We start from the raw sequence: 14,269 nt of genomic DNA on the forward strand, positions 1-14,269 counted from the left end.
ATGAGTTAGGGTCAGAGCAACCCATGAAACCTCTCCCAACATACCCACTCACACTCACACACACACACATTCATAAGTACACCACCCTATACTTACACACACTCTCCTCCATAAACACACACATACCTGCCCCCATCTTATAGTCACATATTCTCTCTCCCTCCCTCTCTTTCTGTCTGTCTCTCTCTCCCTCTTTCAGTCTCTCACCCAGTCTCTCTCTCCCTCTCTCTCTCTTTCTCTGCCCTCTTTTTCTCTCTCCTTCTCTCCCTCTCTCCCTCTTTCCATTTCTCTGTTCCTCCCTCTACCCCACTCCCCTCTCTTTCCTCCATCCCTCCCTCCCTCCCTCTCTCTCCCCTGTCTCCTTCCTTCTCTCCTCTCCCTACCCCCTTTCACACACACACACACACACACACACTCACTCTACAACAATACAACTCTGCTTTAAGCCACTGACTACATGAGCAGTTAGGAAGTAGGACTTGTACGTGATATTTATTCTCAGGGTCATTTGGGAAGAAAAAGGGACAAAACAAAATACTTGGATCTCTTCAGTGCCATGAAAGGTTGAGGCCTTCACAGTTACATTCCCTTTGGACATTCATCTGGCTAGGCTTGTTCTGATTAATTTTTCACACATTTAACTCTATTCCCTTCGTTAGGCCATTTGCTTGACTAGATCTCTTTAAGCCCAGAATGAGTTTCATATTCATAGTTCTGCTATATAATGTTTCTGTGGTTTGTACTCAGTAAGACCGTCCCATGATTGTTCCAGGGTTATGTAAGAAATGTGTCCACCATCAGGAAAGCCCAGGATACTGCATGGAATCATGGCTCCTGGAAAATCTTGATGGGAGTCTTCAGGATGGGGAAGGAGTAGAATAGATCAGCACCACCATTCCAGAAGATAAAAATGGATGGATATTGAAATCTTAATATCTAATTAATTTTTACTTTGTGTTTCTATGGTCCCTTATTACATATAATTTATATTGCATTTTGGTCTGAAAAAAGATGCATTTAATATTTCTGCTTTTTTGCATTTAACCATAAGGCTTTTGTGCAATATTCTATGGTCAATTTTTGTAAACGTATCATGTACCACTGAGAAAAAGGTATTATTTCTATTTTTGTTCAATTTTCTCCAGATGTCTATCATAGTTTACCTAAAATTCTATTTCTTTCCTTGAATTTTCTTTCTTTTGGGGGGGGGTTAGATTTAGCTAGTTTCTGAGAGGGGAAGGTTGAATACACCAACTATTATTGTTCTGCTATCTATATTTACCTATAATCATTTAGCTGTCACTTTAGAAATGTGGCTGCTATAACATTTGGTGTATATAAGTTTAATTTTATTAATGCCTCATTATCTATGGTACCTTTTAAGATGATATAGTTTTCTTATTTATCTCTTAATTTGCCTATTTTGTCTTGAACTTTGAGATCATGATTACTATGAGTACTTTTTTTGTATCTGCTAAAACAGTAAATTCTTCTTTAGACCTTTATTTTTACTCTTATATATGTCTTTCATTTTTAAATGTGCTTCTTGTAAATGATGATTGTTGGGCTTTGATTTTTGATCCATTCTGCTATCCACTTCCATTTTATGGTGAATTCATCCCATTTACATTTAAAGTGATAATGACCAGTTGTGTGTCCCTCCATTCTATTTTCCTCGTTGTTTGTTCTTCTCACTCTCTTTTAGCCCATATCCTTCCTTAGACATCTAATTTCTTCTGACCATTATCTCTCTAATCAGCATCCCTTCTAAGAATACCTCCCTTATCCCATCCTCTTACGATCCTGTTTCTTTGTAAGTAAAGTTACCCTTTTAGTTGTGTCTTGTTTCCTCTTTAACTCAGCTCTGATGAGAGTAGGGCTCTACTGCCCTTCCCCTGCCTCCTCTTCACTGTTAACAGTTCTCCTCACATCACTTTTTACTTTGATATTGGGAGGTTTGGGGGGGACTCATGTCCAACATGACCTCACAAGGGATACAGTAAATAAGAAGTAAGCAACTTGGTCTTACTTGAATGAATTGGTCTTTCATGTTTACCTTCTTATGAGTCTTGTAGATCACATTTTCTACCCAATTCTGGTCTTTTCTTCAAGAACAGCAGCAAGTCTTTATTGTGTTGAAGAGCCATTTTTACCCTTGTATAATTATGCTCAGCTTTGCTGGGCATGTTACTCTTGACTATAACCCAACTCCTTTGATCTGCAAAATATTCTGTTCCATGGCCTCTGTTCTTTCAATGCTGAGGCTGCAAGTTTTGGATTACCCTGACTTTAGCTCCACAGTATTTCATTCCTGCCCCCACTCCACCCCCCCGAGTTGCTTTTTATATTTTCTCCTTAACCTGGGAGCTACAGAACTTAGCAATAATAATTTTGGGTCTTATTGTGGTGATAGTCATTGGACTCTTTGGATTTCTATTTTACTCTTCAGTTCTAGAACTTTGGCACACTTTTCTTGAATAATTCCTTGAAATATGGGTCTAAACTTTTTTCAATCATAACTTCCTGATAGTCTGATAATTCTCATATTATCTCTCTTCAGTCTGTTTTCTAGGTCACTTTTTGTAATAAGATATTTAATATTTTATTCTTTTTCATTATTTTGTTGTTTATTGTTGACTTTTAAGAAGTCAATAATTCCCCTTTGCCCAATTCTAATTTTTAATGTTATTTTCTTCAGTGATTTTTGGATCTTTTTCCAGTTCATTGGCCTTCTTTCATAACTTTATTGATTTTCTTGCATTGCTCTTCTAAATTTTTTCCCTTAACCTCTTTCATTTGGTTTTTTAAGCCCTTATTTTTCATCTGACAAGCAATATGGTGTATTGGTTCTTAGGCAGAAGGGTGTTGAAGGTTAGAGAATTAAGTACCTTTTCCAGGGTCATACTTCTAGGAAATCTCTGAGACCAAATTTGAACCCAGGACCTCTTTTCTCTAGGCCTGACTACCCACTGAACTACCTAGCTTCTAAAAGAATTTTTTGACTCTTCAAAAAAAGTCTTTTTGACTTGTGACTATTTTATGTTTTCCTTTGACATTTTAGAAGTAGGTGTTTTGCTTCTGTCAACTACCTCCTTCGGTACATCTTCTGTTCCTACCACCCCCTTCTCTTATTCCCCTTTCCCCTTTCTCTGTTTTCAAAACATTACTTTATTGCTATATTTTGTGTATTATATGGAAATTCTTCTTTCTTGTCATTTACATCAAAATTCCCAGGTCTCTCCTTCCTTCCCTCCCCACACTAGAGGAGGCATCAGTTCACAAAAATATGTACACTTTAACTATGTCTTTCAAGTTTTTATTTAACAGATCTTTCTCTGGAGGTGGATATTCACAAGTCATTCTTCAAATTCTAACTGTATTAATACACAGTGTTCTCTTGGTTCTACTCATTTTGCTTTTCATCATTTCTTATAGGTCTTTTTTTAACCCCTTACCTTCCATCTTAAAATCAATAGTTCTAAGGCAGAAGAGTGGGAAGGGCTAAGCGGTGGGGATGAAGTGACTTGGCCCAGGGACACACAGCTAGAAAGTGTCTGAGGTCAAATTTGAACCCAGGACCTCCTGACTCTGAGCCTGGCTCTCAATCTACTGAGCCACCCAGCTACCCAACTGGCAACATTGCAAAAAATGACTGCATGTTTTTCTTAAAGTCAAGTAGATTTCCTTTACCAATTTAATCATGAAACTCTAATAAATAATATTTAAGCCCATTTTAGATGAGCAAAAACTATCTTAGCTTTCCTCAACAAATACACACACTGGAGATATCCTCTTTTGCAATTAGCATTTAATAATCTCCTTTTTATGTTGGCCTTACATCAATTATAAAAGTTATGTTACATGTCTAATCCATCATTAAAAGGATCCAATAATACATAGCCATATGATGATATAAGGAATCATTTTTGATGATGGTGAATGGATGCTATGCAGAAAAATTACGATGTTTTTTCTAGTATGAGGGACATCATTATCTGAGCAAGTTCTTTTTCTTCAGTTACTAATCAGCTGCAGCTAGCTCTCATCTGGTCCACTGCATAAAAGCTCTCTAGATTCTTTAATGGCTTTCATGTTCTGATATTCAGTTTGGCCACTTTGTCAACAATCTGCCAAAAAAGGCAAATGAACTTTGGATCAAGGCCATTGTAAGATTTAAATTTATATCCAATATTTCAAGTATTATTTTATAAAGTTTATTATCTGACAAAATAGAACCATATGACTAAGTTTTTCTGCCTTCTCAAAAAGCCTGTTCCACCAAAGCCCCTCAGCAGGAAGACAGGAGAGCAAGAGATAGGGATACACCCAATTTATATCCTGTCTATGTCAGCACGTAATGACAAGAAGTGAGTAGGGTGCTGGGGATCGTAGTTTTCAGGGTGATAGATTCTAATTACACAATCCCCCTGGGATCCTTTGGGAGACGTCTCCCCAATGGATCATGTAAACATAACTTACTTATAAATTACAATAATTTGGGGATAAAAGGGAAAGAGAGCAAAACCAATGATTGCTAGGTGCATTGACAAAAAGCCAATTAGGGGACAGTCCCCTTTGACATACGAGTATACATACAAAAAATCAATGTGTTCAAGCCCCCACAGTTCAATTTCACTACATCCCAAAGTTCATTCTGAATTGTGTGGTATGAGATTTCTGCAGGCATCTCCACAGCACCTTCTCCAAGTAGTTCACTTCCTGGATTCTTGGAGGTAGCAAATTTCTTATCCTAAAATTACTCTCAAATAAGGAAAACTTTTATACTTCATATACTGACCACATTAGGTCTATAGTGAGCATTTATCTAGCCCAATAAAGAAATAATAAAGAAGGCAAGTCACTCTCTTTAGGTTCTACTGAAATTTCTGACAGGAGCATTCCTATAGGTTAAGGGAGGTTTCTAAAACTGGCTGAGTGTGTGGGGGTATTATTTCCTACTTTGAGCTAATTCTGTGTATGTGCAGTGGCTTCCTCATGGCTCCCAGAGCAGCATCTCCCCAGGCTTTTCCATCCTCTTTCAGGAGACCCCATCCCATTGCTCAAGACTCAGGAACCCAAGTCATCATCCTGTGATGGTCTCACTAGCCCCAAGAGTGGGCCCATCTTCCCTGGAGATGACTACACTCTTTCCTGCCCTATCATCTCACTCTTCATTTATTCCTCCATCTTCTTTGGGAAGTCTCACCGAAAGGACTCCAGTATATTCTGGTCATACTCTATCGGAGACTCCAAAAGTCAGCAGGTGTTAACAGGTCCAGGATACAAAATTTGGGCTTAACTAGGAGCACCTAATTGTAGTCAATATTAGTGAGGGGTGGATTCTAGCTCCTCCAACTGATTGTGAGCTCTTGGAGGGAAGGACCTTTTATTTCTATTTCCAAGAATGGGTCTTCCATTGTCCAAGAGCAGAGAAAGGCCTCCAGGAAGATTCCTTGGCTCCTGCATGGGCATGGCGGTTACACCCTTCCCCTAGTGGATTTGAAGCATTTCTGTTCAGTGGTTAGTCTGGCCCTAAGAGCTGGGGCTCACTTCTGTTTGAGCTGAAAATTGGAATTGAGATTTTAAAAGATATTCATTTTAACAGCACTTAATTAGTACCAAACAGTGACAATCTCAGTGAAATAAAACTCATATTTGGTTTACCCACAAGTCATCTTCTGGAACATCTGTCATTGAGTGAGCCCCACCTCTGTTCCCCTGTGCCAACGTGATCAATTGAGGGCTGGCTACCACTGTATGTGATAACGGAATTCAAGACTACCTTTGTATGGAGAAATAAAGGAAAAAACCCATTGGTTATGTACTTACTGTATGCCAGGAAGTTAGAACACATACGAAGAGGGAAGTGAGGCCAAAGGGCTTGCAAGGTCCAAGAGACCTGAGGGTGGAAGTGGGTGGCAGGGCAGATGGCAGTGCTTAGGGTGGAGGGTAGAGCAAGAGGATAGATGAGAAGGTCCATGTGGTCCATAAGGTGGAACTTTAAGGCAAAAGATGGCCATATATCTACACATAACTATATATTTTCCAACTTGTAACTATATATTTTTTACTTGATCATTTCTTCAGGATAAAACATGGAGGTGGCCAATATAAACATCCATCTCAATGGGTCCAATAAAACCACGGGAAGCCCAGCCCATTGCGATGACCTCTGTGAGAAGATTCTGGTCACCCTCTACAGCCTGGTCCTGCTGGGAGGTACAGCTGGCACCGTCATGATGTCCCTTGTCTTGTTCCAGAGGAAGTCCCAGTCCGTCATTACTGTCATCATTGCCAACATCATTGTGCTACATTCCATCCTCCTGGTCAGTCTTCTGTTCCGCCTCAGTTATTACTTCCTAGCAGAGTGGAAGTTTGGCTGGTTCACGTGCCGGATCATCAGCAGCATGGTGTATGCCCACATGTACTTCACCTTCTTTTTCTACGTGGCCATTGTTGTTATACGCCTCCTCATTTATTTTAAAAAGCTTCGGTTGCAGGAATTGAAGATGTGCCACGCTGTTGCCTTGAGTGTTACCATCTGGCTGTTGGGAATGCTCATTTTTTCCCTGATTTTCCTGTTCCAGTACGGCACCCATATGGAGTCCTCTCAGCATCACTGTTTTCAGTTCTACAAAGAGCTCAGCCACACGTCGGTGGTCATCGTGAACTACTGCATGATCGGCCTCATCATGGCCACAGTCTTGGGCCTCTCCCTGGTCCAGTTGGTCGTCATCACCCGCCTCGCCAAAACGCTCTGGCCTGGCCTGCTGAGCCACCAAGAGTTCCGAGCTCAGATCAACAGCTTCTTTTTCCTGGTGGTGATCATCGTTTGCTTCCTGCCCCATCATGCCTTTCGGGTGTACTTCATCCAAAACTATTCCCAGAATGAAACATCTCAGTTAATTCTCTACAATGAAATCTGTGTGGCTGTAACGACCCTCTGCTGCCTGGACATGTTGTGTTTCATAAGAGGAGTGGTCCACTGAGTTCATCGTTGGGGCTGCTGCCATTTTGTAGTTTTGTCCAAAGGCATCCACTTTGTTTGGTGTGCAGATTTCAAAGTGGAATAGTAGGACTGACCCTATTAGCTCTGTCCTCAGAGTAACCAAAGGCCATTTCCATTGTAACCTGGCCCAATTTTCTCCAAAGGAGGTGGGAGGCAGAAAGGCAAATGAAAAGTGAATGTTACCCCCTTAAATCCCTATTTGTTGTTGTTCAGTCACCTAACACTCTACCTGTCCCTTTTTGGGGTTTTCTTGGCAAAGACACGAGAATGGTTTGCCATTTCATTGCCCAACTTATTTTACAGATGAGGTAACTAAGGCCAACAGGGTTAAGTGACTTGTCCACAGTCACACAGATGATAAATGTCTGAGGCCAGATTTGAACTCAGTTTTCTTGACAAGGCACTTTATCCACAGTTCCATTGAATTGCCCTAAATCCTTACTAAGGACTCCCTGTTAACCCAAAGGACCAAATACAAATACCTGTTTATATTCAGAGTTCTTCAGCACTTTGTTCCAAACCTGCTTTCCTTCCTGATTACATATGATTCCATTTCACAAACCAAAACACAAAAAGCATGCCTCCATTTTGCCTCTAGACCTGTTCAGCTCCAGGACAAGCTCTATATGATATCACTCCTCCTCCACCCCCTTTTCCCCTGGCTCCTCATATCTTCCCCTCAGATTACCTGATACCTATTTTGTATCTATTTTCTTATCATTTATTCTGCAGAAAAAGACATGTTATAAAGTAATAAAAATTTTACACAGTTACATAGAACTTCACCCTATAGAATGTATACCTTTTGAGGGTGAGTTTTTATTATTATATTTTGGGTAATGATGATGATTTAAATTGCTGGTGCCCAGCTATCTGCTTGGATTGTGGTAGGGACCTAATAAAAGCTTTGATTATTTATTTAATCAAAGGCAGGGCAGTGTTACAAAAATTCAGAAAGGAGAGAGTAGCTGGAGGAAAGGGGTGGTCAGCAGTGACCCAGTGCTCCAAAGAGGTCAAGAAGAATGAGGTCTGCCTCTCTGTCTTTTGATCCAGCTGGGTTTGTACCCCAAAGAGATAATAAGAAAAAAGACTTGTACAAAAATATTTATAGCTGTGTTCTTTGTAGTGGCAAAAAAAATGGAAAATTAGGGGATGCCCTTTGATTGGGGAATGACTGAACCAATTGTGATATCTGTTGGTGATGGAATACTATTGTGTTGAAAGAAATGATGAACTGGAGGAATTCCATGTGAACTGGAAAGACCTCAATGAACTGATGCAAAGCAAAAGGAGCAGAACCAGGAGAGCAATGTACACAGAGACTGATACATTGTAGCACGATTGAATGTAACTGACTTTGATACTAGCAGCAATGTAATGACCCAGAACAATTCTGAGAGACTCATGAGAAAGAAGCTCTCCACATCCTGAGAAAGAACTGTGGGAGCAGAAACACAAAAGAAAAACAACTGCTTGATCACATGGGTTAATGGGGATATGATTGGGGGTGTAGACTCTAAACGATCACCCTAGTGCAAATATTAATAATATGGAAGTCGGTCTTGATTACATATGTAATCATGTAAAACCCAGTGGAATTACTCATCGGCTATAGGAGAGGGTGGGGGAAGGGGAGAGAAAGAACATGAATCATGTAGCCAAGGAATAATATTCTAAATTAGTTAATTAAATAATAAACATAATTTTAAAAAAAGAAATAAGAATGAGGTCTGAGAATAGGCACTGACCAGATTCTGCAATTACAAGATCACTAGTTACTCTGGAAACCAGCTCAGCTGAATCATGAGGCTGGAAAATGTTAGATCACAAGGGAGGGTCAGGAAGTGAAGGCAGTGAATGTCGACTGCTTTTTCTGAGAGAGTGGCTGTGAAAGGAAGGAGAGCTTTGGCATGGTCAAGTGGGGGGAGGGGGGTATCTGAGCTCTCTGCAATCCAAAGTCACCAAAAACCATTCTGTTTTTCTGTCTCTCCAGTAGACTGATGGTCTCTCCCGGTACAGCAAAAGCAGACTCAAACCATACCTCAATTCCAAAGCCCACTTAGAAACAATATTCTGATTCTTTTTGTTCTTGTCTGATCCAGAATGAGCTCATCCTGCCCTCAACTGCCATCTTTCTTCTAGCTCTCACAGCCATCATCTGGAGAGGGTGTTCCCATAGAGAAGCCAAACATTCCACCAACTGCTACTCACTGGGCAGGTCAATCTAGCTGAAGCAATGGAGCAGCCCAAGAACAAGTCATAGCATCAGCATCCCTGGATCCCTAGCTCCCTTCAGGTCCTGAGGGATATAGCCCCAGACCCCGAGCCTCCAGAAGGGTCAGGCTCCCAGCCCAATGCCCTCCCCCATCCTTCCAGGAAGCTGCCCATGGAGACATGCAGCCACAGCCACTGAAGACCAGGAAAAGGAAGCCCTGGTCACTAGAGTCTCAGGCCTGGTTCATTGGCCATCAGGAACTCACAAGGTTTTATTAGCGGAAATGTCATTAAAGAGGCTTCCTTCTCCCAGAGAGCCATTAAATGTAACAAATGGGATCTTTTTGGAAAGGAAAAAAGAAGTCAGAAAATAAAGTATTACACTGAAAATGCTCCCAAAGCTGTGTAATGTGTAAACCCTGTGGCCCTTCCTCCTCCACGAAGGAGTAGTTGGGGATGGCTCCTCCTACCTCTTCATTCAAGTTCTCCCTGGGTGATCTTGATAATTTTATTACATTTACTTTGGAATTTTGGGTTGCCTGGTTATCTTTCCTCTTCCATTATCGTAGTCACTCTCTCTAATGTATTCTTGGCTCTACTCACTTCATTCTGCATCAGCTCAAAAGTACTTTTATGAGTGGCATACTGGGGTCCCAAGCCTAGTATGGAGTCTCTGCTTCAAAGGGTGAGGACATTTTAGTCACTTTATTTGTAGAATTACAATTCTAGAATGGTTGCATCTGTTCACAACTTCACCAACAATGCACCAGTGTGCCAATCCTCCAACAAAGACTGTTGACATTTTTGGTCAATTTGCCATTTTGCAGAGGTGGAAGTGTCATTTTGATGTGCATTTCTCTAATTAGTGATTTGACTCATTTCTTTCATGTGATTCTCATTTAAGAAGTGTTTGGTCATATGCTTTGACCCTTTATCTATTGGGAAATGGCTGCTAGTCATATGCACATACACACACATTTATTTCATGTATGTGTTTATTATCTGTTTTGGATATTGAAGGTCCTTTTGACCTCCACCCCTGTGGTTCAATTTTTTCATTTCCATATGTTCAGACTGACATGTTTTGGGCCCAGTCTTGCTCACAAAGACATCATACTGGATTTCCTGCAATCTGCTTCCACCCACCATGTATGTTTCCATTGTCCAGTCTAATCACAGCTCTAAATTATGTATTGCAAAAATTAATTTATACGGTGATTGTTTGACATTTAGTAGGCAGTCTCCCAAAGCAGCAACATTATCAGTTTTGTTGTTGTTCAGTCCTTTTTAGTCATGTCCGACATTTCATGATCCAATTTGGGGTTTTCTTGGCAAAGATCCTGGAGTGGTTTGCCATTTTCTTCTCCAGCTCATTTGACAGACGATGAAACTGAGGCAAACAGGAGGAAGTGACTTGGTCAATCTGCTATGAACTCAGAAAGAGGAGTCTTTCTGACCCTGTCTTTGTTCCTCTATCCACTGTGCCATCAACTACCCAATGCTATCAATAGTGGTTCCCTTCTCAGGCTAAGGTACTAATGGTACTGTATCAAGCACTTCATCCATGCTTGTAGAATGAATGAATGAATGAATGAATGAATGAATGAATGAATGATGCCTGGGACAAGTGAAGGGGGTGAGGGAGAGAAGAGGATATAGAGGAGTAGTTGGGGTTTGGACCAATCTTTGAGAAAGAATGATGAGCAGGGCATCCAGCCTGGGGAAGATCCTACAGTCCACACCCCAGGGGCTAGGTTGGTTTTGGGGATACAAGGCCAAGAAGTAAACCAGGCTCTGCTAACCAGGAACTGACATTTCCATGCTATCAGGGGAATTCTTGCCTGGGTATGCAGGGGGTTATCTGACCTGTGAGGGTCATTTCAACTCTGAGATTCTTAGGTTCTGTGACTCTTTTCCATTCCTTGATCTCAAGACTGGGCTTGGGAATATCTTTGAGCTAGAAGAGCCTTGTCTTTGTCCCTCTCACTCTTCGGCTTTGTTCAGAAACCCAGCTCAACTGAAGGCTATGTAAAATTAAAATTAAATCTCAATAATAAAAATGTTATATTTTAAGGGATTTATTAATGATCATTAGAAATCAAGGAATAAAGAGGATACAAAATAAAGACCACGTGCCCATGACTGATTAGCCATTTCAAAATCCCCACTCACCACCACCATGCTCACTGACAGGGCCAAAAAGAAAGTGGGACCCTCCATGTGCCTGCCTGATATCCCCAGTCTATAGGAAGTATGTAAGGACAGGAAGTCAGTGGGCTCCTGGGAAATGTAGTTCTTTCTTAGGGTAACAGATTTTCAATTCTACAGCTCCTAGAGCCATCCTAAAACTCTTCTGCTCTGTTTCTCCTCACAGATGCACCTAAGGGAATACTTGGGTTCAGGACTTTCTAGAGAATTGGCACTTTGGAAGATGCTTCCTCGTTACATGGCACAGCCAGCACAGACACACACACCATTATAGCACACGGCAATCTAAGCTGCCAATTCTCAGAGATAGAAGAAACTCATCCATCATGAGGGGGAATGAAGATGGGCCGGGGAGGAGACCCGCTCAACGCTGGGATCCAAGTGGCCTCATTATATACCCTGAGAAGGGGCTTGGTTAGAAAAGATGCCAGGCAGAGGAGGGGGTGTTCCTCAAGTGCTCAGGGGCCTTGAGCGATGCCAGGCTCAGGTGAAGCTCAAGCAGGGGCAGTTTACCAGGACCGCAATCTGATGTAAACCATCTAAAGAGGAAGGAAATGACTCAAGGCCCTCATGTCCAGTTGAGATTTTATCTGATCTGAATGCCTCAGCCTTGTCTTCCTGACACAGGGTCATCGGTAGAAACGGACAAGTTGTCCTTTGAGGCTCTGCTATCCTAGACCCCAGGATGACCCAGCCTAGGTCCCAAGGATGGCCCAGCCTAGGGCCCAGGGATGGCCCAGCCTAGGACCCGAGGACTGCACTCCGGGGCTTCTGTCATTACAACCTGTCTTCACAGTGACATCAAACTGTCCTCACGGTGAGCCCAGCCTGGGAAGGTTCCCTCCCCGTGCCTTGGCAGGACAAGAGAGGCTGGGCTCTGCCTCTGAGGAGTCTTCAGCCGAAGGTGAGTGTGTCCTGGCTTGGGCCAGGTGGCTCCTTTCTTCGGTCTCTGCTACAGCGATGATATTGCTGGCTTGGAGGTCCGCTCGCAATTGTGTGATGGCAAATGGACCAGTGCTGGCTTTTGGTCCAAGTGAAAGCTACATAGCAGATATCACTGAACAAACGAGCCATGCACAGGGGAAGCGACGATTCTGGTGCTGGCAGGAAGGCTCCGTCTCAGCCCTCCTGTCTCGCCAAACTCACACTGAGCCAATGTGATGGCCAGGGTGGGAGGAAGGGAAGGGAAGTGAGCACAGGCTGACCTGAAGGAGCTATCACAGGGAGGAACCATGGCAGTCGAACAAAAGACTTTGACTTTGGCTGGCTGGCTAGCTGTGGCTATAAGAAGTATTGAAACAGGGCAGCTTGGTGTTTTAGGGGACAGAGAGCCCGGCCTGGGGATGGAAGGTCCTGGGTTCAAATTTGGATAGTCGTGTGACCCTGAGTGAGTCACTTATCCTCCATTGCCTGGTCTTCCGGCTCTTCTGTCTTGGAACCAATACACAGTATTGACTCTAAGACGGAAGGAAAGGGTTTGAAAGAAAAAGAATTGGAACAATTCTGAGCCTATGGATAGAGATGCTCCTGTGGGGAAAGGACCATGTAACAGCTGCAGTTCAGCAAGAGACCGCAAGATGGCAGCCGCTCAGCAGAGAATGGAGAGGCATTTCAATTAGAGAAGTAGCTCAGGGACATTAACCCTTTGTAGCCCAGTAGAGAAGACAAGTCCTGGCTTTGTAGAAGGAGACCAGGAAGTGAGCTCTGTGAGGACCCAGTAAATAGCAGTCCGAAGAGCCAAGTGGGGTTCCACCTAGACCCTCTGACTCACTCCATATGGCCTCACATTCCCTACAGGCATTCCTTCTCCCACCTCTGAGCCAGGGTGTGAAGCAAACCCCTGGGGAATTCCTTTTTATCCTCCTTATGACATAATGGAATGGGGCACCTTCTCCTGAGAAAGAACTGAAGTCCTCAGGGATCTCAGTGGTCATCGTACTCCGCCCCCTTGGGGTCCAAATGGGGAAGTGTAGACTTGGGATCCTTGATTTTGACTTGGAAGGGACCATACAGGTCTCTGAGCCCGACCCCTTCATTTTACAGGTGAGGAGCCACAGAGGGGAAGTAGCTTGACACCAAGTAAGAGTTGACATTGGAAAGACATGAGTTCAAATCACACCTCAAAGTCCAGTGCTCTGTGGGCCACTCCATGCTGGTTCTGGTTTGGTCTAGCAAATGAGAATAGTGATGGGGGCTCAGGAGTCCTGGTTTGAATCGTTGTCGACTGCTATGCCTTTCACCAGGGTGTAGATTTCAGGCTACCCAATGTACTTTTGGCCTGTCCTTTCATCTGCCTAGAGGAAACCTCCCTAGGAGCTTCCTCTATCAACGCGGGTTAGTAATTGCTCAGAGAGAGAGAGACAGAGAGAGAGGGAGGGAGAGAGACAGAGACAGAGAGAGAGAGAAGGAGAGAGGGAGGGAGGGAAAAAGAAGGAGAGAGAGGGAAAGAGAGAGAGGGAGATAGAGAGAGAGAGGGAGAGAGGAAGGGAGAGAGAGGGAGGGAGAGAGAGAGAGAGGAAAAAAGAGGAAGACAGGGAGGGAAAAGAGGAAGAGAGAGAGGGAGGGAGGGAGAGGGCAGGAGAGGGAGGGAGGGAGAAGGAGGGAGAGACAGAGAGAGAGGGAGGGAGAGAGAGGGAGTGAGGGAGGGAGAGAAAGACAGAGGGAAAAAGAGGAAGAGAGAGAGAAAGGGTGGGGAGGGGGGAGGTAGAAAGCCCTTGAATCTGGGGCACTTAGAGAAGAAGTGATTCGTTCGGCAAGTGTCAAAGGTTAGACCCGAACCCAGATCTTTCACTCTGCTTATGCCTCTCCCTGATTTCTTGGGGGCATTAATAAAAGTGA

At 43.0% G+C, this 14,269-nt stretch overlaps 1 protein-coding gene across 1 annotated transcript; it reads left to right on the plus strand.

Moving 5' to 3' along the window:
- The first annotated feature begins 6,095 nt into the window (after positions 1 to 6,095).
- Positions 6,096 to 9,613, plus strand: LOC100030815 (probable G-protein coupled receptor 141). Its single transcript, XM_056804751.1, has one exon. The coding sequence runs from the start codon at positions 6,096 to 6,098 to the stop codon at positions 6,987 to 6,989; it is 894 nt and encodes a 297-aa protein (XP_056660729.1). The 3' UTR covers positions 6,990 to 9,613.
- The last annotated feature ends 4,656 nt before the right edge of the window (positions 9,614 to 14,269 follow it).

This window comes from Monodelphis domestica, chromosome 7, assembly GCF_027887165.1.
Source record: "Monodelphis domestica isolate mMonDom1 chromosome 7, mMonDom1.pri, whole genome shotgun sequence".
Classification (NCBI taxonomy): Eukaryota; Metazoa; Chordata; class Mammalia; order Didelphimorphia; family Didelphidae; genus Monodelphis; species Monodelphis domestica.